General features: G+C 38.0%; 4 protein-coding genes across 6 annotated transcripts; all 4 read left to right on the top strand.

Annotated features, from left to right (window-relative positions):
* The first annotated feature begins 102 nt into the window (after positions 1 to 102).
* rps9 (ribosomal protein S9) lies at positions 103 to 2,601 on the top strand. The gene is made up of 5 exons (XM_044358309.1): positions 103 to 197; positions 1,022 to 1,133; positions 1,273 to 1,395; positions 1,590 to 1,776; positions 2,340 to 2,601. The coding sequence occupies exons 2-5, from the start codon at positions 1,037 to 1,039 to the stop codon at positions 2,515 to 2,517; spliced, it is 585 nt and encodes a 194-aa protein (XP_044214244.1). The 5' UTR covers positions 103 to 197; positions 1,022 to 1,036; the 3' UTR covers positions 2,518 to 2,601.
* Positions 2,602 to 2,769: 168 nt separating this feature from the next.
* Positions 2,770 to 11,332, top strand: mboat7 (membrane bound O-acyltransferase domain containing 7). Of its 3 annotated transcripts, XM_044358308.1 has the most exons (11): positions 2,771 to 3,029; positions 3,196 to 3,262; positions 3,991 to 4,032; positions 4,302 to 4,384; positions 5,686 to 5,815; positions 6,046 to 6,172; positions 6,268 to 6,424; positions 6,879 to 7,074; positions 7,850 to 8,002; positions 8,106 to 8,282; positions 9,268 to 11,332. In XM_044358308.1, exons 4-11 carry the CDS (start codon positions 4,309 to 4,311, stop codon positions 9,674 to 9,676), a joined length of 1,425 nt encoding a protein of 474 aa, XP_044214243.1. In that variant the 5' UTR covers positions 2,771 to 3,029; positions 3,196 to 3,262; positions 3,991 to 4,032; positions 4,302 to 4,308; the 3' UTR covers positions 9,677 to 11,332. The 3 variants fall into 3 exon arrangements, with proteins under 3 accessions (XP_044214242.1, XP_044214243.1, XP_044214241.1); XM_044358306.1 differs by lacking the exon at positions 3,196 to 3,262 and having other exon boundaries at positions 2,772 to 3,029; XM_044358307.1 differs by lacking the exons at positions 3,196 to 3,262; positions 3,991 to 4,032 and having other exon boundaries at positions 2,770 to 3,029.
* A 252-nt stretch (positions 11,333 to 11,584) lies between these two features.
* Positions 11,585 to 22,410, top strand: tmc4 (transmembrane channel-like 4). Its single transcript, XM_044358305.1, has 17 exons — positions 11,585 to 12,326; positions 12,488 to 12,674; positions 13,809 to 13,948; positions 14,152 to 14,301; positions 15,049 to 15,134; positions 16,248 to 16,393; positions 16,632 to 16,779; positions 16,908 to 17,066; positions 17,158 to 17,315; positions 17,533 to 17,659; positions 18,233 to 18,330; positions 18,445 to 18,628; positions 18,748 to 18,878; positions 19,155 to 19,310; positions 19,468 to 19,546; positions 19,694 to 20,508; positions 22,322 to 22,410. Exons 1-16 carry the CDS (start codon positions 12,272 to 12,274, stop codon positions 19,772 to 19,774), a joined length of 2,085 nt encoding a protein of 694 aa, XP_044214240.1. The 5' UTR covers positions 11,585 to 12,271; the 3' UTR covers positions 19,775 to 20,508; positions 22,322 to 22,410.
* Positions 20,878 to 24,352, top strand: leng1 (leukocyte receptor cluster (LRC) member 1). Its single transcript, XM_044359066.1, has 4 exons — positions 20,878 to 21,009; positions 22,322 to 22,510; positions 23,545 to 23,825; positions 24,133 to 24,352. Exons 1-4 carry the CDS (start codon positions 20,878 to 20,880, stop codon positions 24,350 to 24,352), a joined length of 822 nt encoding a protein of 273 aa, XP_044215001.1.
* The last annotated feature ends 1,374 nt before the right edge of the window (positions 24,353 to 25,726 follow it).

Here is a 25,726-nt window from a genome sequence, read left to right as displayed (position 1 = left end):
TCCCTGTACTGTTGTTTGTACTGTAATATTACTGTGCTGTTAATAAAGTTAAAAAAAAAAAAAAAGAAAGACCAACATCTCCGCTTCCGTTCTGGCGATGAGAGGCATGATGGGATATGTAGTGTATGCGTCAGCCCTATAAATGCCAAAGAACTTCCTTCAACGTCCTCTTTACTGCGCGAGCCTGAGCGAGACAGGTACGAGCAGTATCCTCGTGCTATTTTACAGCATGAACCAACAGCATGTTTACTGTTTTAGATGTACGACAGACGATAGACAATGAAAAGAAACGTTATTGTACTGGTAGACACTTATTTTATGTTATGTATCATTTTGTATTTTGTTGTTAAGGCAAAGGCTAATTCGGCTAAGCTAATGCTAGCTTGTGTCATTAAACAACGTGGTGCGGTGCAGCTGCGGCCTACCCGTACAGCTGATGAGTTTCTGGTTTTTCAACGCACATTAACATGATCGCTTATATTAATAAGTACATGAAATGTACTGTAAATGTATCCTCGCGTGTGTCAATGTAAAATATGTCACATTATCTGTAATTGTAACTCAGACCACAGATTTAAGAGGGAAATGTTAACGTTACACTGCAGCTGTCATCTTTACGCTAAATAGCTAGTAGATTAAAGCGATTTAGACTTTAGGTATTATCAGATGGAACAGCAGAGAAATCAAAGTAGTATCTTTTGACTCGTGTTATATTTAGATTTTTACACTTGCAGCACCTATATTTCTTGAATGTGACTCAATTGTGAACCAGATTTCTATAATATAATAGAGATAATCGAGTCTAATTTACTGTAAATGGGATCAACTTCAAAAGATATTCACTTATGATATAGAGCTCAGATGAAGTCTAGTTTGTTCAAATTATCCAAAGAGCCATAATGCACCTTTTACTGAGGCAGTGTGGGTTTGTGGAAGTCTACTGTGAATATTTGTACATCTGTTAATTAATATATTAAGTTGCAATGACTAATCTAATAATTTTTTTGTCCTGATGTTGCAGGCACTCTAAGCCGCCATGCCCGTTGCCAGGAGTTGGGTTTGTCGCAAGACATATGTCACCCCCCGCCGTCCCTTCGAGAAGTCCCGTCTCGACCAGGAGTTGAAACTCATTGGTACGCTGTGATTTCATTAACACATCTGGATGAAATAAATGAGGTTCCCTACTTTCAAAATGTGTTAAGTTATATATCCTTTTATGGAGTTAACCGCAATGAGCTTGAACTTTGACTAACTATCCTATCTTCTTAAAAGGCGAGTATGGACTGAGGAACAAGCGTGAGGTGTGGAGGGTCAAGTTCACCCTGGCCAAGATCCGTAAAGCTGCCAGAGAGCTGCTCACTCTGGACGAGAAGGACCCCAAGCGTCTGTTTGAAGGTATGCAAACTAAAGTTAGAGATTTTATTAGCGTGTTGGCCGATGATTTAACTATCAACTGTCAGACTTTTCTCTGGTGTCAAGAATTCCTCGTCAATGAGGCCAACATTGTCACTTTACTTAAATCACCATATGCAGCATATGTGCCTGTATGTGTGGACTTGTAATTAAATGTCTCCTGTGTGGTTTCACAGGTAATGCCTTGCTCAGGCGTCTGGTGAGGATTGGTGTACTGGACGAGGGTAAGATGAAGCTGGATTACATCCTGGGTCTGAAGGTTGAAGATTTCTTGGAGAGGAGGCTGCAGACGCAGGTTTTCAAGCTTGGACTTGCCAAGAGCATCCACCACGCCCGTGTCCTTATCCGCCAGAGGCACATCCGGTAAGCTCAAAGGCTCCTGGGAGCAAACATCAAATATTTAAAGGGGCAAAAGTCTTCTGAGGGACTCATGAGAAACTCTCAATGCTTCCTCTTCCATCAGAGGACCACCAGCTTGTAACACTCTCCGCTGAGATCAGTTAAACATTTCAGCAAGGTCAATTCGGTATCAAAACCGTATACCTTGTCAGTAGACATTGCCCAGAGCCAATCCTGCCACTGAGCGCTGGGACTGTGCTGCCATGGTGTTTTGGCTGTTAGGTAAGGTATGGGGGATTGCACCTCGGGCAATTGTAGTAATCACTAAACCTTGTTTAATGTTAAGTGATGTACAAAAAGATACTCAGGCTGATGATTAAGATATACATATTCAGATTTTCTGTGGTGTCACGAATTCCTCGTCAATGAAGCCTGCACTAGTCATCTTCTACATATATGATTACAAAATGTTGTTAAATTAGTCTCACTCTTCAGTTAAATGCTTCCCTTATACTCCTGAAAGCAGCATGTGAAGTTGACTAAGTGTTTTCTAAACTCCCCCTCATTATTGCTTTGTATCTTGGCAGTGTGCGCAAGCAGGTGGTGAACATCCCCTCCTTCGTGGTCCGCCTGGACAGCCAAAAGCACATTGACTTCTCTCTGAGGTCTCCATACGGCGGTGGACGCCCAGGCCGCGTCAAGAGAAAGAACACCAAGAAGGGCCAGGGTGGAGCCGGAGGAGCTGACGACGAAGAGGAGGATTAAGAAGGATGTTGTCCAGGGAGTGTTTCTCTGATACTTCCTGTTCTGTCCAATTTTCAATAAAAAAGTTTTGGTTTGACCAGAGAACTGAGTTGTCATTGCATTTTTTCCCCCCCTATTTATACTAATACTTGTCACTTTATACAGGTTTATATATTATGTGTGTGTGTATGTGTATATTTATTTATATATATATATGAGAATAATTACATAAATTTAAAAAATAGGATATTTGAAGACTATCAAATGAAGTTTTGTATTATACGAAGATACACTAAAATATGTACCAGAACTTATGAAATGCAGTATAATCTAGAGGTTTATGGGTGTCTTTACCTGAGGTCAGAATGGAACAGTCCACTACACCCCCTGCTACTGCAGGCAGAATGGAACAGTCCAACCGTTCCAGGTGGAGTCATCTCTTCCAGGAAGTAAATCAATCGTAGCAGTGTGGATGGTGATAGTTGTGCATGCCGGTTCTCTCAAAGAGACTGGAGTTATTTAACACAATAATTGTAAGTAATCTAAGATTTACACCTCGTGCTTCCTAGTGTCAGTTAATGTGTTAGCCGCCAAACTATAGAGCGATTAGTTTGGACTCAGGCTAATGTTAGCATAGCTACAGCTACAGTGTTCATCTCATAACCTCTTTATAATGTATGTTTATCCTGTGTGTTTTAGATTTTGGTATAATTTATACTCCCAGGCTGTTGCTTAAATTCTGTCACCTGGAAGTAGCTTTTCAAAGGTAATTGAGAAACTATTTTTAATCTTTTTTTTTTTTGGCTCAGCAAATTTTCCGATTCTTAATTGAATTAAATGGTTGGCTGATAGTGTACAACTGCTGGCAGCTGATAAAAATGATAAAAGCAAACAGCTTAGAGCTAACAGTGTCCAGCACTCAACTAAAATAATACATCCTTAAGCATCGAGGCAGCTGTTTCACGTGTTATTCCGTGTTATGCAACACTGGTATATATGTAGTCCCATGCATTTCATCTCTATTTAAACCGTTTTCATGAAATAATGCTACAAGCTGCTCTTGCATACCATATCGCATACACATTACAGGAAGCGGATGTTGCCTTTATGGCGAAGAATTTGGCTTCACAGGCAGATATTGTGAAATACAGCCTGAAGATTTGACACTCATCGCTGCTGCTTCTGGGCAAACTTCTCACAGTTAAAAAATGAATGATGTTGAGATGTGTTTCTAATCATTTTATTGAGAGTTACTGCTTTGAAATTATTTACTATAAAGGAGTTGTAAAAACAGGTCCAAAACTGTCAAAGTGCAAATCCATGATATTAAAAAAAAAAGAACATAGACTAAGAGGTCACATTTCTTCATATTTCTTTGTAGAATGATAAACAATCTATTACTACCTGAGGTAAACTGAACTCTTTCTCTCTCTCTCTCTCTCTCTCTCTCTCTGTCTATCTCTATCTCCATCTCTCTCTCTATCACACCTCTAGGTGAACTGAAGTTTGTGTTGACTCACCCTACTCTCACTCTAAGTATGTCATTTTGGGGGGGAGGGGAAATACTATCCACACTTTGCAGTATTGTCTGATTTAGTACCAACAACAGCCCGAACACGTACCATTGGGCTGAATGAGTATATCTGTAATGCAGCTCAAAATCATTATGTTGCCTATATCACGTATTTCTGTCACACCTTGCTTTGTTATGTTCACTCATAGAAAGTCTGTGAATGATGCATCATATTATGTGCAGATTTCTGTGTTTCTGTGTAACTTTGAGCTGACCTGTGTTTCTGTGCTAGCGGAGCAATGTCTTCTGATGAGCTGGTCTATTTGGGAGTTCTCGCTGCCTCCATCCCTGTTGGATTCCTCTTCCGTTACCTCAGTGAGTATTTTCATCAGGTTGGAAAGTACAGACATACAGTACCAGTCAAAAGTTTGGACACACTTTCTCATTATAGGGAATGGGAAGTTGTGTCCAAACTTTTGACTGGTACTGTATATTTCAAACATAATCAGCAGAATGCTTTATTTATTTGCCAAGGGGCCAATGCTTCTGGTTAAAGTCATGGTCTGAGCAGCCAACTAAATAAGATTTATTTTCTATATTTGTCATTTTAAAAGGTATACGCTAAAAGTGACAACTGTTTCCTCAAGTTTTGCATTGTGGAAATTATCTAGTTAATTTTTGTTCACATACAGAGGGTGGACAAAACACCAAACAGCATAATTGTAACATCATGTAATAGCTTCAGTCCTCCTCAGACTCCTATTATACATATATTGAAATATTTCTAGAGTGATACTGGACCATTTCTTTAAAGGAAAGCCTGCTGTTCTTGAAGCGATGGAGAAAGTGGAAATCTGCTTAGCAGTCTGCGTTCTATAGCCTGCTATTAAGGATTAGTGATGTTTAACGTGGTGTTCAGGGAGACTATGGATGATAGCGAAACTTAATGACTTATTAATCTTTTCTTTTGTTCGGGGTTCAAGGTTTTATGTGCCTTAACCTTTTGTTATTCCTGTCAGTACGCTTCGCAACCTCCTTCTTTTCTTTGGCAACTGCAGTTCATGTGATTTTAAACATTTTCCTGTCTGATGCATCTGTAGTGTTTCACCTGTCATGACAACACTATATTGTTCATACTACTGTTTTGAAAATATATAAGAATTTACATATGAAATAGATGATTGGCGGACCTCTGTGGTGTGTAAACACATGTTGTGTGACTCATATACACCGGCACAGTTACTATGTTTGGACATGTTCTCCATACACTTAGTGTTGATAAGCCTGCGTATGGGTTGCACCGGTTCTCGTTGACAATGTCAATAAATTATGTTCAAAGCTGAGCCAGTGCACGGGGAGTGACAGGTGTTCACTTGAAATTAACAGCATCACAGGACAACAGTTTGTCACACATCTTACTGCTCATTACCAGGTTTGCAATACTGGTCCAAGTAAATGGCAGCAGGATTCTTCTACACAGCCTTTCACAACAAATGCCACCATCTTTTCCTGTCTCTGTCAGGCTACCTAACTGTAAATCAACACTGTTTGGAAGTTTAGATTTTAGATTTTAAATTGTTGTTCATGATGTGTTTTAGGTGCTTTTCCCCGCTCTCTGTGGCTCCTCAGTAGACAGTTGAAGGTGGTTTATTTATATACTTCTTTCTTGATTTCAGGTCCTCCTGTGAAACAGGGAGCAGCTCTGCTTCTGGGCCTCTCAATTACCATCGCCACCTGTCATGTCCACACACTCCACTCTCTGGTAACGGTGATTGGAACATGGATTATTATAAAGAGCAACTGGCGGTGAGAGATAAACATTCATGCTTTTACAAAATTATCTCACTGTACACACACAGACACATAGAAGTCAGTACTGTAATCTTCAACTAACAATTTTAATCATCAATTAAAATGTCAAAAAACATACAATTTCTAAGCGATAGTGTCTTTAAATTGCTTGTTTTGTAAAAGTGTAAAGCAGTAAAGCAGCTTCTATGTAAATTCACTCGCAACATTTTGTCTCTGTCTATAAGGCATGCCCCTGCATTGAGTCTCAGCTGGACCTTTCTCTACCTCCTCTTCTTCCGGTTGGTCACTTGGTTCGGTTTACCACAACCAACACCTTTTTCCAACGCCATCCAGCTACTTCTCACTCTTAAGGTACAGAAACATAAGATCACACAAGAAATTATCACGAGGAAATCTATTACAGCAACACAGTTTTTTTTTTACAATATGTTCACCTTTGTTGTCAGATGGTGAGTCTGGCCAACGAGGTGCAAATTTTCCACATGGAGAAGAAAAAGGAAGTGAGCTCCTTTGCAAAGTCTCCTGTCATTGGTGGTCTGTCTCAGGAGCCGTCTCTCTACGATATTATGTCCTATAGCTACTGTTATGTCGGTATCATGACCGGTAAGTGTGTGCAAATGCCCGACACCTCTCAGAATCTTCTCTAAATAATTTTAGGAGGACGAAGTTTAAGTGAACATTTAAAAATTTAACATGTTTATGTGTGAGCTGTTAATACCCATGAGTATTGTTGTTTAATGTCAATTTGCTTTTGCATGAATTTTAACTGTTGTCTCTCTTTGTCTCACTCTCTGCTTCTTGTCCAATATTGTGTGAGTCCATATCATTTTCAGTATTTGAACTTACTCCCAGTTGTAATATAGCTCTACTCTCTTTTTGTTTTCTTACTCCCCTCTCCTATCCAACGACACCTTTTCTTCTTTTGAACCACATTGTCCTCCACTGTTCACTCGTGTGTTCATTGTGTCTTACATTATCTCAATTGTCCATTTTTGTCTATCACTGTCTTCTCAACACTGCCTTTATCCCCTTGTGTCATCCCTCCATTTACCCAAAGGCCCGTTCTTTCGCTTCCAAACATTCGTCGACTGGCTGAAGCAGCCCAGCCCACTGGCCCTGCCTAGCTGGGTGCCGTGTCTGCAGCGTCTGAAGCTGGTTCCTGTCTATGGCGCTCTGTTCGTGGCTGTCAACTCTGTCTTTCCTCTGGCTTACGTTCGCACGGAGGAGTTCATGGATGAAAACTTCTTCTTCAGGTATTGTGACAAAGCAGAATGAAAGGCATCACTGGTCTAATAATAACGATAAAGAATGGAGTTGTAGATATAGTATATCATCATCATCATCATCATCACTTAAAAGTTTTCTTAACCTGTCTCATTAATGGAATCATTTAATTTAAGATAAATGAGCATGAAATGAAATTGAGTGCAACTGCATACAAAAGAATGATTGAATAAAATGCTACGAGAAGAATACATTGAACTTGATTTAAACAACTAATGTCCAGCTAAAAGCAAGTATAAATGTGCATTTTAAATAAAAATGCTTTTTAGGAGCGAACTTGAGATTTTTAATCTAATGGAGAAAGTTAAACCACATTTAGACTGTAGAGTCATTAAATAATACTGAGGCCTTACAGGGGCTTAAAAGCTCAGACACATAAATATACATATTTGCTATGACAACAAATATTTGTTAAAGGTGTTAAATAATATTTACAAATAATTCCTCAAATGTACTGGGAGTCAATTAACTTAAACTAAACTGGTTGTAGAATCTGTCTCTCTGGTTTTGTCAGGAGTCTGGCTGAAATTTGTCACACAGACGCAATGAAATGACACAACTTAACAAAAGGAAATCATAAATGATCATTTATGTTGAGATAAATACAGTAGTGCTGTGTTTTAGGAAAGTAAAAAATTATTCCTGTCGAGTCAAAAACATTCTTGTAGCTGTGACTGAGGCGTAAATGTCTCAGTAATAACCTTGTTGTTAATGTCCTTTTGTTCTCTTTCTCTCTCTGACCAGGCTGTTCTACATGATCGCGGTGTTCTTCGTGTTCAGGATGCGTTTCTATGCAGCGTGGTGTGGAGCTGAGGCCGGTTGTATCAGTGCAGGTCTAGGCTGCTATCCAGAAAAGGCGCTTAGCAAACCTGGAGGAGGACCCACAGTCAACTATAGGTACCATTTAATACAATACCAACATCTTTGTCTATGTGATGGTCATATTTTTGTTGTTAAAAGTTGGTATTTGGTTTTTATTTACTTTATTCTTTCCCTACAGTGTTGATCCTGCCGCTGAGGAGCAATATGACTTTAAAACCATCCAGAACATTGACTGCTACAACACCGACTTCTGTGTGAAGGTGCGACACGGCATGCGTTACTGGAACATGACGGTGCAGTGGTGGCTGCATCACTACATCTATCCCAACTCTCCCTTCAAAGCCTACACTCTCAGGTAAGGCTGTAGAAGAAGTGCCATGTGTGCAAGTAACTCCTGTTTATATTGTACAGGTGTAAATCTATATACTCATCTATGAGTCCTTGTGAGGTGTATAGAGGCATCAGAATCCCTTTATTGAACATATGCACTGAGATTTTAAAAAATTACAGCTGTGAGGTAATATTAAGCGTCTGCATCTTTAAGAAATGTTTGCTAGTCATTTTCTATTTTTAATAATCAGCTCGGATCTTAAATGTGAATATTCTGAAGGGATACCAGTGAAGTTTCCTTTCTTACATCAGAGATTTCTTTTCAAGTCACATTGAAAGTCATGTCGGTGTATGGTGCGCTAGTGAGTATTGATGGTGTATTTGAGATTGATATACAATAAACTACAGTACCCATGTTCATGGTAATGAAGGGACATGTCACCTAGTGCAATAGTTCGCTTTATTGACGTGTTTTTAGTTTTTGGACAACAATGGACGTCTATGGCACAAAGGAATAAGATGCTGTATACGAGGCTTTGGTTACAAAGCACATTTAGTGATTACTTCATGTCCTATCACAGACTTTAAACACCTTCTGTATAGTAAAAGTTTAGTTTAAAACTTTGACATTATCCCTTTCAAACTTTTTTGAATAAATTATTCCGATCTGTCCCAACATCTTAATGTTGATGTTATGGTTGTTGTACAGTGTTCCTGCTTTGGTTGATTCATAGATATGGTTGCTATTTATTGCCTATTGCCTGCTAGTTATTTGCATTAATTTACATTTTATTGTTATTACTGTGGCTGTTATCACATACTGAATATCCTTCCTGCCCATATGAATGTGAACTCAGGTCATTGCTGTAAAAGAGCTTAATGCTCAGGCAGTTTTCCCTGAATAAACAATGGTTATATAAAATTTTTTACCTGAAATAAATCAAATGAAAACCCTAACACGTCATGTTATGTTTGGACTTTACCATCTCTCCCATCTGTCTGACTTTCAGGGCTGGCTGGACCATGTTCATCAGCGCCTACTGGCACGGTCTACATGCCGGCTACTACCTCTCCTTCCTCACCATCCCCCTGTGCATTGCAGCTGAGTCCGCCATGGAGGCCTCTGTCAGAGCTAAACTGGGCCCTCGTGGACAGAACATCTTCGACTGGGTTCACTGGTTCTTGAAGATGAGAGCCTACGACTACATGTGCATGGGCTTTGTGCTACTGAAGGCCTCCGACACCATCAACTACTGGATGTCCATCTACTTCATCATGCACATCATCGCTGTTTGCTGTATAATAGTGGGCAAGGTCCTGAAGGGAGGGAAAAGGGAAGGGAGGAGAGGAGACAAGGAGGAGAAAAAAGAGGGAGAAAAGGTAGATAACAAGGAGAATACTGGAGAGAAAACAGACTGAATGGAGGTACAATAAAGAACTGGTTTGATATTTTTGGGACATAAGGAAGAGTTACTTCAAGACTATAATTTCCAGTATCGATTGCACCATCACTCATTTTTCTAGCGACAAACGTCACACATTTCCAGTAATATTTCTTGTAGGAAAAGTTAAAAGTTCAACTCTTACTTTATTTAAAAAAATACAGTAAATTTAACAAATAGCAGAAATTAGTAACAAGTGTGACACGTAAAGCTGAGTCACCACTGGAGACATTTTGTATATGTACATAAAAGTACTGTGAACACCGGTAAAGGAATGTTTGAGCAAACTTTTACTTTTCTAGTGTGATTGTCTGATTGGATGTAAATAGTTTATTCAGTCCTCTCATAAGTGCATCTGCCTGTACAGTATGTGTGTTTTTATGTCAAGATATATTATTCCCAGTTTGAAGTGTTTTGGAACGATCTTACTGGTCAAAATGGGATCAAAATGCTGCTTTAGAGACAGATTGTAGAGTGAGTTAAACAACCAGCAGCTCAACCCTCAAAATGACATTATTCACAATTAAAAGAGCAACAAAGTGATTAAATTGATTTGCCACCAAAACATTCCAACAGCAGCTCACCTGTCTTGACCTGTATGTTAATATTAATCCAATTTTTGTGTATGATAAGCATTAATCACAGTTTTCCAATTTAAGGAACCAAATGCTAACTTTTGGCATCTCCAATTGGCACCTTGACAGTTTTTTTTAGTGCAATGGGAATAAAAGGTTGTTTCTTTGATAGTTAAATGCAGAAACAAATTAAGCTGTAAATGTGAATGTAATGATGCAGCGCTTATCAGCAGACTTTTTTCATTTATATCAAAAATAAAAGGTCAAATTCAAACTGGCACAAGTTTGAGGGAGCAAAGCAAGCAGTTTACATTTGTATTGTTTCCTAATTACATTAAGGATTTTAGTTTAAATAACCTAAACTATTCTCTGTATTATAATGTTCCTTTTTTAATTCTGGTTGAATATTTCTCTGCTTTGGTTTACCCGCTTGATGCGGTGATTTCTCTGTTTGGAATTTTTTTTCATTAACTGTTACGCTGCCTGTAATTGTGAGGAAATCCAATATTCGGATCACATCAAGCACATATACACTGACGTCTGTACAGCAGTGTTGTATCCAGTGAAGCGTGTGCCATGTGAAAGATATCTTTACGGTTTGTTCACTGCCAAAACATCTGTACTGCCATCAAGGAACATTCAGGGTTGAGACCAAACATTAAAAAAAAGTTTCACATCATAACAATACGCTGCCTACTTAAGTATGAATAACAGCACAGCTAAGGCTGGGTGAAATGGTTGAAATCATATTATGATATGAATTTGGTTATTTTCTCATATCTATGTACTGTATATCACAATAGGACAAATGTATGAAATCACATAGGAAATAGATAAAACAAAAACTTAAATAGCTACTTTTGTTAAATAAAAACTTGCTTTGAAACATGTTTTTGGCCAACAGAAATGATAGTATTGATTTATCGCTCAGCTCTAAATACAGAAAACTGTACAGTAGAAAAACCTGTCCACAGTTCCTTCACTCTGTATGTAATAACTGGTTTATATGAGCTTGACTGAAAGCAGAATATAAAGGTTGTTGTTGAGCCGTTGCATCTCCCAAATGTTTGTCATCATTTGAATTACAAATAGTTTTTGTGTTTTGCAGTTGTCCTTTACTCTCTCTGTGCCAAAACCCTTGTGGATAATGTTCCCTTTGTTTTTATTATTGCACAGTGATGATTGTGAATTTACAGTCCGTCTGTCACCACATGCTCTCGACTGCTCATCTCCTACATTATTTATTTTCCAGCCTTTTGTCTCGTTTTGTGTTTATTTCTTGTTTTTGGCTTCACATACTGTAACAACTGCAACACTCCCTGCTTTGTTACAGCGTTATATATAAAATACATATCAGCATTTCCTCATAAATGTTACTCACGTGTCTTTTTTTTTTTTTTTTTTTTTTTTAAAGTCATGACATGATTATCTGTGAGTTACTTGTCTATTATGATGCACATAATAGCCTTATGTAATGCATTAAGATAAAGCTTACAGGAAAAGGTTTTTACTCACGACATTCTTTAGTTTGTCAGGCTGAGAAATCATTAACTCTCCGGCATTAGCGTACACAAACACACCTCCATAGTTCCCTCACAACACTGTGTTTGTGCCCTCATTCAAACTCTCTCGTCCCTGAAGTTTCCTGTAAAGTCAAAGAAATTTATTTTTACTTCTTGACAACACAAATTACAGTTCTTCAGTTTAACCCATTTGCTTGCTGTATGCAATGTATGTATGTTATTGTAGATGAACGGTAACTGTCACACTGGAAATAATGGGTTAAATCATACAAGGAAGTACCTGTGTGGTCATTTACAAGGGGAGTAAAGTCCGTGAGAGAAGAATACAGAAGTAGAGATTCCTGGATATGCTCCGTTTTCCTTGTGACGAGCCGGATCATTTTCTTGTTTTTATTCTGAGTTTCTTCTTTGTGTGTTAGATGTGATCACAGAGGAAAGTGTGAAGAGCTGTTTGTGTTGTGCTGCATCAGAGAAATGACCAATGAACTACGGAGACAAGACTCAAGTAGGGTGTATGACTATATTGAAGGTGTGTCTTCTGATTACGTTTATTTGTCAATTTCAAAGGTTTAGATAATATCTTAATTGACTGAATATCTGTATAATGTTTCTATTGATAAACATTATTCTTTTTATTGCTCAATCATTTCCTTTGCCGTCTTTCCGTCCTTCTCCTCAAACCAGTCACAGGGGATGGTTACCCTGGTGACCAGCAGTCACTAAGGTCACGACAGGTCCAGTCTCGAGCGTCCAATCAGAATTACCCTCAGTTCAACTGGAGCTCGACCCCTACGGAGCAGGATGAAGAGGGCACCAGTGCACCAACCCGGGACCTCAGGAGCATCCCTCTGCCCATGGCCCTGAAAAGAGCTGTGCGGTACGAAGCCTTCTGAGCAATTTCATCAACTGTTGTGTATTTTTATTATTAATGATTTTTAGTAATGTGTTAATTAATATTTCAAGTCATTGGATCACAGTAACAATAATAAACAAAAATTAACAAAATTTAAATGTAGTAATAATAAGTTCCAACTGTGACTTAATCCATTACTACTAATATAACAGAGAAAACCACTAAACATGCCAAAAGAGGTAATAAATTAACTAGACTCTAAATTTACAGTTGGACATTGTGTTTATTGACCTGGGATGAAAACCTTCCCACTAATAGTTACAGTGTTAATCTTAGGGTGTAGTAAATATGTTACACAAACTGCTGATAAATGTAACAGTATAAATCTAAATGGTCTATTAAAGGGAGGCTACGCAACTTTTGTTAGAAGTAACAACCAATTCTTTCTCTTACAAATACAAAGTTGAGCTCTTAAACATTAAAACACAGTACAGCACCCTAAAGTAGCTTAATATAACACACTCAGGGGTTTTGTTGCTACAGTCTTCATCGGTCTTTAGCAAACTATAGGAAACTGTTGCTGTATTACTGAGTAAAGTCAATTAACTGACTTTTTGACTCTTCTCTATTTGTGTTACTGTTATATTTAGTTTCAGTGTCAGTAAGTTTCACCTTAAAGTATATGATTACACAAAGGCCTCTCATGAATTATGGAACAAATCCTTTTTCATTTACAGTGCATAGTTATTTTTTTTCTAACATAAATAATAATAAAACCACTGTAATAATATATTTACTATATAAATCTGATTTTTCAGTCTTCCACCAATTAATTCTATAAAAGTGATTAGATAACACAAGTAAATACTCATTCAATATTAATTTATTATTGGAAACTTTATTCTCAATATGTTAAATTGTGTGCTTATAACACACAGTTGACCTGCTGTGACCCCACTAAGTGGTTCTCTAGGTAACGCTAGCAGTTAATTTACTGATTACTTATAAATTTACTCTATAATTAGCACCAAAATTTACATAGTTGCTTTGAGGAAATGACTTGGAAATTGGACCCAAAAACATAAAGCGTGAGCAGTAATTATATCAAACTATTGTTATTCCGGTCATTTAAGTGTTTTAAAAACATGTCTATTACAGGCAGGTGCAGCAAATGCAGATACCTGTGGTTTCCAGCGTCGAGTCCTGGAAACGGAGGAAGACCAAATCTCTGCATAAAGTCGCCAGAGAATTTCTCTACTTTTTTACGCTGTGGAGAAACACCTTGCAAAAGATTGGAGGTAAACTTTCAACTAATTATTTCAAATGGACATTAATCCTGCTAAAACTTGAGTCCAGTGTGCATTTGCTGCTGGACTTTCATAATCACGTATCTAATTTTAATACATTTTGATTTGAGCCTTTTTGTTTCAGTATTTATTTTACTTATATGGCTCAGATGCATTTATCAGTTTGAATGAAATTAGGATCTTTGCTCCTACAGGGAACTTTGGAGGTGGTGTCCAGTCCTACTTCCTGTTCCTGCGATTCTTGGTGGTGCTCAATTTTGTCTCCTTCTTACTGATCGCTGGATTCGTCCTCATCCCCAGCATTGTCTTCAGATCTGTTGGGGACAGCGTTGTTAACAGCACTGGTAACAACTTGTTCAGACAACAGTTCACTTTAACACACAGTGATTATGTTTTCATGGTTCTTCAATTGTCTGTATGTCTTGGTTTCTAACATTTTAGGAAAATGACAGGAAAAACAGGAAATCTTCTCACAGATTGATGTAACAGTTACCTAGCAACAGCCTTGCCTCTGAGGAGTAAAAGTAGAGACAGCATCACCAGCTGTGGTGCTCCCCTCAGAAATACAATGAAGACATGTTCACCAGTGCATGAGCAGATTTACTCCCAAAACAATGTCTGAAGAATAGATGTCGTACTCTGAAACATCAGTCATTACGTGTAAAATAAAGAGGATAAATGTTGTAAAGATTTGATAATTTACAACTGAGGACTTTAGCTGGAATCCATAAGCTTACCCACACTCCACTCTTTAAGTAGTTTTATCATTTTTGCATGCATCACTATTTTCAAAATGGTAGATTTCTTCTTTTATTAAACAAAACCCTTTGATTTTCTAAAGCTCTGTGAGGAAACCAGCTTTATCTTTTAAGACCCGTTGCCATTATGTGCGCCACAGGACTGCATTTAATCACTGCTGCAGCTTTTACTTCTCCTTCTTCTTGTTTTTCTGTTCCTTGTAGTTGTTGAAAAAGTTTTGAAAACCTTAGAGTGACGACATTACCTATATGTTCAGAGTGGTGCAGGGAAACCTATAGAAATACATCACTAAGAATTCATGCATAGATCCTAAAGCTCTCTCTGTTTTTCAGGTCCAGAGGAATGCATGGCTTATGACCCTAATCCTCAAGCCTTGGTGGTGTTCTATAATTACTTCCTTGACTTACTTTCAGGAACGGTGAGAAACTGTGCAAAGATTCAACAACCTGCAAATGTTGCAGAACGTATAGCTAAACAGATATTTATGATTATTACACTTTTGGCCTTGTGTACATGTTGTTTTTTGGATGGAAGGGCCAACCAATGTGCCTTTGTCATAGCGGACATTTTGACTTGTCATAGTAGGAAAAGCACAAGTGTTACTAATAACATTAACAGTGGCTGTGTTATTTATAAGTGTCCCAGTAAGCTGTGACAGTGTGACAGTGAGCCAGCATGACCCTGAAACTGAAGCAGCTAAATGGAATTCAGCCATCGTTAATTTTACTGTTTACACCTGCACTTTTCCTGCTCTGACATGTCAAAATGTCTCTCGTGAGTAAAGTTTATAGGATTAAATTTATACTATTGGATCAGTCTAAACACATTTCTAACAAAGTAACTAGGTCCTTTTTTACTGTAAATGCTTGTATGTTTTTTTATTTTTATTGTAAAACTGAAAGCAAAGGAACCTTAAAACAAAGGGAATATGAAGTGTATTATATACACTGTTAATTGTGGTTTATAAACTGGAGCTGAGACCTGCATTTCCAAATACAAGCTGATGTAGTTAGTTAATGAATGATCAATATTCTAGCAGACTATTGCAATATGTGAACATTTTAAGTTACACACTGGTTGCAAAATCCTCCACAACACTCAAAAATACAGACACATGACCTCAGTGTCCTTACTGACAGTTTTGCTGCTTTTACATTCATGTTTTAAAATGTTTTATTCCTTCATATCTATTTTTCTGTTTCATTTGTCATTGATTTTATATATTTAATCTAGTTCATATTTTTAGTTTTATCTATTTTATCAGTTTTATTGTTACATTTCCATCATTTTTATTCCTCACGTGCGTTAGTCTCAAATTGTTTTACAGTTTATGTGTACAGTCTTATTATCAGCATGTCAGTCATCTGTAAAGCACTTTGAGTTGCACTAATGTTTACAAAAGGTTCTATAATATAAGTAAAGTTTTGATTAATTGACTGATTCTTTACTGATGGAAGTAAATTTGAACCACATCCGTTGTACATTTAGTATATCAGACATGCCTAGCTGAGATCCTCTCCTCTTTGTTCAGGGTTTCATGGAGTATTCATACCTCTTCTATGGCTACTACAACAACACAGTGGCAGAGGACCAGAACTTCTCCTACAACATCCCCCTGGCCTACCTCTTGACTGCTGTCTTCTACTTTGCCTTTTGTCTCTTTTGCATCATACAACGGTCAGTCCCAGAACAACCACTTTCAGGTTTCACTATTTATAACAAATATCTAGCCTGTGTGTGTGTGTGTGTGTGTGTGTGTGTGTGTGTGTGTGTGTGTGTGTTTATGTGTGTGTGTTCAGCCTTGTCTCAATGAGTCAATAAGTAAACAGAATGACATTTCAAAGCCTGAGTCAAGGCTTCAGTCACCTTGACCTGCATTTGTATCCTCTTCTCTCGACTGGCTGCTCACACACAGCATGGGGACTGCAGCTCGGGTTGCTGTGGCAACGGGAGGCAGCGCTGTGGGCAACTACAGCATGATAGTGTTCACTGGCTGGGACTACAGTTGTCTGGGAGACCGAGCTACCAAACTGAAGCAGAAAAACATCCACTACCGGCTACAGGTCAGAGGGGATCCGTCCTACTTAACAGGATGGAGGACAGTTAGGAAAAAGAGAAACTGAAGAAATTTCACACCATCATTCCCTATAAATTACCATTTGTCTCTTTTCTCTCTCCGTCTTCCTGTCAGGTGGATCTGGAGGAGGAGCGCATAAAGAAACGGGCAGCCGCTCTGACTTTGGGTCGAAAAATTGTTTTATACTCACTTCGTGTCTTTATGGCTCTTGTTGCTTTTGGGCTCATCATAGCAGCCTTCTTCGGCATCTTCTTTGCCACTACCTACAGCCAGGTAAACTATGTAAAAGTAGAGTGATGACGCCCATTTGTGACCTTTGTTTAAATCTTGAATGAACCAATGAGGCCTCATTTTTGCCAAACAGGACCAGAGTGGACAGGCGGGGATCCTGGGTTTGATTTTTGAGTATCTACCTTCCATTGTCATCACTGCCGAAAACTTTGTGGTGCCTTTGCTGTGTGACCAGATCGCCTTAATAGAGCGATATGCCCCTGGGACTACTGTCATAGTAGCACTGTTAAGGTTTGTGTTGGTGCTTCTGTGCGAGATAGATTATGTTAGAGCATTTGCATTTAGTGTATTTGTGTTTATGAATTATAAAATGGTTTTAAAAAACTGGGAAAATAATTCTGAGATTTTACAAAGCCTGCTGCAAAAATTACAAAATTGGATTTGTGTTAAGCTTAGTAACAGAATCACAATTGGATGTAAAGTAATTCCCCATTTTTCTTCCATGCAGGGCAGTGTTCCTGCGCCTGGTGAGTCTGGCTGTTCTGCTGTTCACCCTGTGGCGTCAGATCACCTGTGAGGGGAACATAAATAGTAAAGACTGTAAATTGTGCCAATACAACTACGGTGTCTACCAGGTAACTACACTGCTAGACTCAACCAGCACATGCAAATTGTTAAAAGATGCTTTTTCAGTTCAGCTTCTTTTCATCTGCACTGATCTTTAATCTTAGAGCAGGATACACAAGCAGGACTGAAGGAGCCCTTTGCTGTTTGACAAGTACTTTAAAGTATCTAACTTCCCTGTCATGTCTGTATTTATATGAGCAAAGCAATCTGTTTGCAGTATGTTTTTGCATCAAAACATTGTAGAGACAGAGTAGGTTAGCAGGATCAGCTGAGGACTACAGTACATAACAGCAAGAGAGTATTAAATGATAGCATCTGTTACTATCTAATAAAGTCACGCATGACAAAGATAAGCATTTATTCTATTCTACATACAGTTTTTCACCAATTCATAGTGATAAAAGTGGCTGACAGAGTTCTTTTGTGTCGTACAATGATTCGAAATTAATGTGATGCCCTAAAGTGACAGAGTCCTAACTTAGGAATTTGTGGGAAATGCCAAAGTGCACATTTTTTTAATCTATTCAGCAGGTAAACATTGTAAGACCGGTTGATATTTTCATGTTTGTCTCATTGTGCAGTGCTGGGAAACACGAGTGGGACAGGAGATGTACAAACTGACACTGTTTGACCTCCTCATCAACATCGCTGTGCTCACCCTGGTGGAGTTTCCACGCAGGTACAAATCATTGTTTCATGCATTTCAAAAAACTGTCTATATCTAATATGAATATAGTACATATAGAGACACTGTCGTGTGATATTGTTGTGTTTTTGTGCGTGTGTGTGTCAGGATGGTGGTGGATAACTGGTCCAATAAGTTGGCTCAGTGGGTGGGTCGGCAGGAGTTTGTAGTTCCTTCTAACGTGCTCGGCCTGGTTTATGGTCAGACTGTGGTTTGGACGGGGGCTCTTTTCTGCCCTCTGCTGCCGCTCATCAACACCCTCAAGTTTGTCATCCTCTTCTACTGCAAAAAGGTGAGGATGTTGCTTTAACATTTCACACAATACCAGTTTGTTGGCCTGGTGAGGGGGGGGGAGTATTAATCAACACTTTGCTTTGGTTTTTAACCTTAACCCTGTTTCATGTCTCACAGACCACACTCTTCCAAAATTGTCGGCCAGCCCTGAAGACATTTCGCTCCACCACCTCCAACTTCTTCTTCCTCGTGGTGCTCCTGTTCGGCTGGGGCCTGGCTACAGTCGTCATGGTTTACAGTTTAGCTGAGTGAGTGCTGATTTTTGTCTTGTCTTCTGTAACAGTTACATCTAGTTTTGCAACGGCAGAAACAAACAATTATGAGGAAATACTAATGAAAGTGGACAATGAGGGTTTTTTGCTCCAGTTGTGGCTCTGCAGGTCAAAAAGTAAAGCAGAGGAAAAACTTTTGATTTGATAAAAATCTGCGTTGTCATGACAGTGGAAGGCACATTGGATAAAATTGTTTTCCATATCATGTCATATTATATGTTTTGAGAGAAGTGTTTTCCTCTTCCCACCCAGGATCCACCCTTCTATGGGTTGCGGGCCTTTCCGTTCCTTCTCCAACATGTGGGCGATTGTTCCAACCTCTTTCTACAATCTCTCCAAACTATCACAGAACTTTCTCTTCTTCATTGGCTCCCAGGCATTCTCAATCCCTCTCTTTGTATTTTCCTGGTGAGTGAAACTGTAGGATAATTACTCTGATATACACAATACAGTATATAAGCCTGAATATAGAATACACCTTATATTGTACCTGCATATTACACGGTCCTTCACCTCCCATTTTATGTTTCATAATGTACAATCATGGCTTCTTTCTCCCCGACAGTGTGGTGATGTGTTATTTTGCAGCTTTAGCATCAGTTTATGGAAAAAGTGTTGCTCTGCTAAGAGCTCAGCTTAAACTGGTAAGTTGTCAGCCTTTACCTTTTTGATTTAAAGTAAAGCACTGATTTATAACATGAATGAATTTTGATAAGTTGTAGGTTGTGTGATTTCCTGATACTTGCAGATATATAATTTTACTAATGCAGTGGTGGATCTTTGGCTTGCAGGAGGGTCGTGACAAGCAGTTCTTGGTCAAACAGATTGAACAACTTCAGAAACCGAAACAACATGCAGGAGCACAAGACTGAACATAACATATGGACTATGTGACTGTATACACCTGATTTATAAAGCCAACTTCATATATTGTGGGCTGTGGGATTTAACAATTCTGTAATATATCTAAACCAAGAGATCAGTTTGTAAAAAGGGAAATGAAAACCTGTTTATATTATTAACCAACCTAAGTTATGTAATTAACAATCCCCTTCGGACATATTTAAGACATATAAAAACAATGTGCTGTGAATAATAATTTTACCTCATTAAAAATTCTTAAAATTAAATCTCTCCCTTCTCCCTCATTTGAAAATCTGGACTCTATGAAAATGTAAATCTTAAGTGTGTTTGCTGGAAGTCACTTGTGGTCCAGTATGTTATTTACAAAAGTGTGATGTGGAAACACCTCCAAGAATGGACTTTACAAGATTCAAGTAGCTTTATTTGTCACATGCACAGAAATACAAAGTAGGAGACATCTTATGCCTAGTAGTTAAACTTTTGTTTTTTTAAGTATTTGCATATTCAAATATTACGGATTTTTCAGTGAGAAATAAATGCCATGCAAAAAGATGCTATTGTTAGGAATGTAAATGTTCCTTTCTTGTTTTTTTTCCTTTTACATCATAAAATGAGAGGAATTATAGCACCATCTAGTGTCAACATTGTGTTGCTGCAATGATGTGTTAATGTTTACTTCCTCTCTGGTTCTTCCTGTGGCTAACAGTTAGCCGGCAAGCAAGAGCAACTCACCTCCCAGCAAGTTAGTGAGAGGCATTTTCATCTTATCTTGTAGTGTAGACTTGTTGAAATGTAGAGTTTGTTGTGAGGAAGCAAGTTAAATGTCTATTTGCTGGTCTGACGTTGAAAAGTAGCTTCTGACTTCCTTCTAACTGCAGTAAAGGAAGGACTCATGCTAGCTAACATCAAAACGGCGTATTTTCACAATCTTAAACAGTACTTAGGTAATATTCAGCTCTGCTCACTTCCCTTTACTACATTCTTAAGGTATTTATGATCACACAGCTTTCGTTTTCTGCCTGTGCTCGCTGTTTATTCCCCATTCAGTCGACGCTAGCCTGCTCAGCTAGTTAGCCGCTAACGCACAGTAGCGACAGTCGCCAGGGCAACCATGAACATCCTTCCGAAGAAGAGCTGGCACGTCCGCAACAAAGACAACGTCGCGCGCGTGCGGAGGGACGAAGCTCAAGCTGCTGAGGAGGAGCGCGAGGCCAAGCGTCGCGTGGAGCGTGCAGAGCAAGAGGTGACCGGTGATGTCACGTTGATTACTATGATGATGATGATGATGATGATGAGTAATAGTTGTTTATACAGTGATGTCCAAGTCTGAGTCACAGCCTAAAACCCCTTTGAGTCAGTTTTTATCAAACACCGGACACGTAGGCCTACTTCCAGGTACTTGTACTACTACCCTGTTAGAAAAGAGTGGTGACTATCTAATTGATCTAATCTATTGACTAATTATGATGTAGTCTATCAGTAAATGTCTTTCATAAATCAATAAACCAACAAATAAATGAATATGTGCAATAGGGCTGAACGATTTTGAAAAAAGATCTAATTGTGATTATTTTGGCTGATATTGCAATTGCGATATGATTTGCGATGTTAGAGGGGATGATAATTTTTACATCATTATTCTCATTTTCATTGAAAAAGATTACAGTGATTATGGTGTGTTTTTTTTGTGAGGATCTATACCAAACAAAGATAAAGAGTTGTAGTAGGCAATATTGCAATTTTGATAAAATTTTGATTAATTGTTCAACCCTATTGGGCAATAATAAAAAGAAAAGACAAAGTTTTCTATCTCAGTATGAGTTATTTTATATGACTGTATTGCTATTGCTATGCAGTACGTTATCTGGTATAGCACATTCACTGGAAACTAAACAGTTCATAGATAAAATAACTAGTCGGTAATGTCTGTTTTTGGATAATTCACTGAATTAAATACTGAAAGGAAAAATTCCCCCTAAATCCCATATGACCTGCTTGATGAATCATCAACTCATCAGTGCAGACTGTGCATGATGTCTGTTTTTTTTTTTTTTAAAGATTTAAACGACTCAAACTCCGTGTCAGCAGCTATTTGTCAATATTTGAATGATGTATCAGATGTTACTGTAATAGTGTGTGAACAAGACATTTATGTATTCCTGTTTGAAACTGGCATTTCTAAAAATGCTTATTCACATCAGTTTCATCAGTTATTAGTAAGTAATACATACTAATTTGCAAGAGCAGGAAAACAAAAAGATGGCAACTTTTTGCAGTTTTTGTCATTGACTCAGACTTTTGGACCTGACGCTGTAAAGTACATATAAAAGAATTACAGATTTTTAAATTAAAGTGCTGAATACAGTGGAAAAGCACATGTTTATAATTCTCCATACTACAAGGCATTTCTTCACTACTATACTACCATTAATATTTATAAAAGTCATCCTTAGCCTTGTCTTTTTATTTCCCTGCCCATTAAACACCTGCGATATGAAGCCTTTATTGTTCTTTATAGTTTCACTTTGGAATAATTCCTCTCCTGTGCACCACAGGCACGTACGGAGTATCTGAGAAGAAAAGCCCGAGCTGCTCTCCCGTCAGCAGGAGGAAGCAGGAATGATGAAGATGATGAGCGGAGCGGAGGGAGTGGAGCTCTGGAGCATCTCAATCTTTTTCCTCTGGAAGACTCTTCAGAGAAGAAGGGCAATGAGGAGTATCTCAAAGAAAAGAAAGATGAAAAGGTGATGGTGCTTCTGCTCACTCTTATCCAACACACACGTCACCCAACCTGTTTCCACAACCTTCATCATATGCAGCTGTTCAGCTTTAATATGAGAGGGATTCATTGATTTAGTCTATAAAATATCGAAAAAGTAATGAAAACTTCCATTAAGCCCCCAAAGCCCAAAATAACGTCTTCAGATATATTGTTTTGTCCGACTTAGAGTCCAAAACCAAAAGATGTTCAGTTTATAATGATATAAAATAGAGAAAAGTAGAAAATCATCACATTTGAAAAGCTGGAAAACAAGGATTTATGGTGCTTTTTTGCTTTAAAAATCACCAACATGATTAAACGATTATCACAATTGTTGCTGATTATTTTTCTTTTGATTGACTAATTAATTAATTGACTTTTCGAATTTTGTCAAACTGTTGTTTCCAAGGTCAAGAATAAACCTTCAAACTCAACTTAGATTGTTCTCACCATTCGACAAATTTGATTTCTATAATATCATCAATATTTTAGTGATAATTTTTATTAAAATAAAAAAATCAACAGTTTAATGTAGAACCAACTTGTCAAGCACTAGTATCTTATTAACCAGGATGTCACCTGTGAACAACAGAGCTTGCTTCATACTCTGTGTTTGTCTGTAAAATGTGTATAACTGCACCAGTGGGAGTGACTGGGAACAGTTTGATCCCAGTTCAGATACATGACATAAATAATGTACCTGGTGACTCATTTGTCCATCTTTGGCAACAGTTAACTTTGTTGTTTCAGACCAGTTTTAATCTATCAGACATGCAAAGACGCATCATGTGAACTGATTGCATTTACATCAGGCTGGTATATTTAGACATTTAACATCAGTGGAAGTGTTTAGTCTCTTGTTGTGGTCAGAAAGCTAAATATATTCTGGATTTAGCCACAAAAAAGGTTAAAATGTCACTGATATTAGCCAAAGGAAAAAAAAAAATCTTATTATTCTTGTTTATTTGTCAACATACAACATATTTTCCTTACTGTTGGTTTTCCTCGTATTTCTAGGAGAAACAGGAACGTGCCATCGGCTTACTGGTGTCTCTGGGACCCCAACCGGGGACTGAGGTCACTCCGTGGTACATGAAAACCAGCAAAGAGAAAGAAGAGAGGAAAGAAACAGAAAAGAGGAAGGGAGTAAGCGAAGAGGAGAAAGAGAAGAAGGATCGTAGATTGAAGGATAGTTTGGACCCTTTGAAAGATATGAAGAAAGCTCTGGCTGTGAAGGAGCACAAGAGCAAGAAAAAGGAAAAAAGACACAGAGGAGAAAAGAGGAGCAGTGGAGAGAGGTACGAACATCAATATCGCTTGTCTAGCCATTGCTTATTAGCCAAAATATGTATAAAAGTTCTTGTAATAATGAATAAGAGTACATATTTCTTGTATATTTCTATCATTTCCTGAATAACTGAATAACTTTAATCAGAATAATTTAGAATATCTACATATTTCATTTTTTTACTGAAATTTCTCCTTATTTCAGATTTGTATTAACAGTAGACAGTTCTTGTATTCAGGCATTGGTGATATTAACACGATAATGTGGAGAGTATCATCATGGAGAGATAACAAAGCTGTCTGTCCTGTCTTTTCCAGCTCCATTGAAAGGTTGCGTGCTGAGCGTTTACAGCGGGAGGCTGAAGAAAGGAGGAGAACCCAGGCTCTTCTGGATCAGAGGAGCGGCAAAGGGAAGGAGCCGGGCAGGGAGGTGCAGGAGAGGGAAAGGCCATACAACAGCGCCTACTTCCCAGAACTCGCCCGAAAGCGTCAAAGGCGGGATCGAGACAGCTGGAGAGATGAAATTTTAAAATCTTGAACTGTGTTTCTTTGTCGCCGCTGAACTCTGAACTCATGAGACGGTGAGAAGTGTGATGTGTGGTGGAAAGTTTATCTGCAAATATTGAAAGAAAATGTAAAAGCCCACAGAAAAGAAGGTGATGAACGTGGTTGTAACCTGGTCATGGTATAGTCAGGACGTTGATGATGAGGCAGATCATCAGTTTTTATTTATTTTTATGCCTCCATAAAGTGGATCACTGTCTGTCCTCTCTGTCCACTGAAAGGTCAGAGGTCAGGTTCTCCCCCTGCAACGTTTCACACATGAGCACATCAGCAGGGCAGATGGTTGCCATCACAGGAGGGTTTGAGCCCAGACTGTCAGCAAGTAAACACTCAGTGAAAAGATGTCAGCGTGATATGAATAATTGTGAAAAAAATCAAAGAGATTTGAAATTAAGTAGGAAATAAGCTCCGTCTTATTGAACAGAGAGTGTTTCAGTAAATATATAACATGCATGTTGCTGTAAAAGTTGATGGTATTAAAGGTAAACCATTTATATTTTTTCTGAAAGAATATTCTGATAAAGTCATTTGTGAATTTTTATTTCATAAAATTCTTGTTGTCTAAGTAAAATAATAAACCTGATCAATGTGAACTAATGTGGAAAAAGTCACTTTTGTTTTGCTTTCAAGCGACATTGTGTCACACCAGCATCACTGAACAACATAAAAGATTCACATTTTCTTGTTTTTTCTTCTTTTTTTTTTAATTTTAATATATGTTACCAGTATGTTGTGTAAAAATACACTCAGTCTGTGATAATTCCTGCCCTCATAATGTTCAGTTTTGTTAAAACTTGGGTTTCAGTGTTATGGTTGCTTGGCGGCTGCAGATTGTGCTGCTGTTGTCACTGAGATCTTTGTAATATTTTTTACACCTCTTTCATATCAATGAGCTTCGAACCTAAAGCCTCCAGAATGACTGTAAACTTGAGCCAACACCTCTGAAACTGTTTCAAATAATCTGAACATTATAACCTTCATGAAGGTAGATTTATTGTTGCATTAGACTGCATTAGTTTTAGCAAGATGTACCTAAAAAATGGCAACAAAGTGTAAATTAACATCATCATTTTTACACAACTGCATTATCTATTTTTTCTGGATAACTAAAATAGTTTTAATAGTGCAGTCATGACAGTTCACACACTTAAAATAGATTTAAATGTTTATTTTTTACTTATGTGAAGAAGGCTAAGGCCTGGTCAATTAACTAATATTTATACATTTTTTTCTAATATAATTTCTATTTATTTTAACTTTACATACTGTTCAGGTCAAATTTAACCCATTTTGACATTTGAAAGCATTAAAACACCATAACTGACATTCTTTAAGACATTTTACTTTT

Source organism: Thunnus albacares, chromosome 8 (assembly GCF_914725855.1).
Source record: "Thunnus albacares chromosome 8, fThuAlb1.1, whole genome shotgun sequence".
Lineage (NCBI taxonomy): Eukaryota > Metazoa > Chordata > Actinopteri > Scombriformes > Scombridae > Thunnus > Thunnus albacares.
The sequence above is the reverse complement of the archived record's forward strand: the minus strand, read 5'-3'. Positions and strand labels throughout refer to the sequence as shown.

Bases quoted from the DNA above. Each gene is read 5' to 3' on its own strand.
- rps9 (XM_044358309.1), top strand. From the start codon at position 1,037: ATGCCCGTTGCCAGGAGTTGGGTTTGTCGCAAGACATATGTCACCCCC. The intron at 1,134-1,272 runs GTACGCTGTGAT...TCTTCTTAAAAG, and splicing joins CCAGGAGTTGAAACTCATTG to GCGAGTATGGACTGAGGAAC. The intron at 1,777-2,339 runs GTAAGCTCAAAG...GTATCTTGGCAG, and splicing joins ATCCGCCAGAGGCACATCCG to TGTGCGCAAGCAGGTGGTGA.
- mboat7 (XM_044358307.1), top strand. From the start codon at position 4,309: ATGTCTTCTGATGAGCTGGTCTATTTGGGAGTTCTCGCTGCCTCCATC. The intron at 4,385-5,685 runs GTGAGTATTTTC...TCTTGATTTCAG, and splicing joins ATTCCTCTTCCGTTACCTCA to GTCCTCCTGTGAAACAGGGA. The intron at 5,816-6,045 runs GTGAGAGATAAA...TCTGTCTATAAG, and splicing joins ATTATAAAGAGCAACTGGCG to GCATGCCCCTGCATTGAGTC.
- tmc4 (XM_044358305.1), top strand. From the start codon at position 12,272: ATGACCAATGAACTACGGAGACAAGACTCAAGTAGGGTGTATGACTAT. The intron at 17,660-18,232 runs GTAACTACACTG...CTCATTGTGCAG, and splicing joins ACAACTACGGTGTCTACCAG to TGCTGGGAAACACGAGTGGG. The intron at 18,331-18,444 runs GTACAAATCATT...TGTGTGTGTCAG, and splicing joins CTGGTGGAGTTTCCACGCAG to GATGGTGGTGGATAACTGGT.
- leng1 (XM_044359066.1), top strand. From the start codon at position 20,878: ATGAACATCCTTCCGAAGAAGAGCTGGCACGTCCGCAACAAAGACAAC. The intron at 22,511-23,544 runs GTGATGGTGCTT...TCGTATTTCTAG, and splicing joins AAGAAAAGAAAGATGAAAAG to GAGAAACAGGAACGTGCCAT. The intron at 23,826-24,132 runs GTACGAACATCA...TGTCTTTTCCAG, and splicing joins AAGAGGAGCAGTGGAGAGAG to CTCCATTGAAAGGTTGCGTG.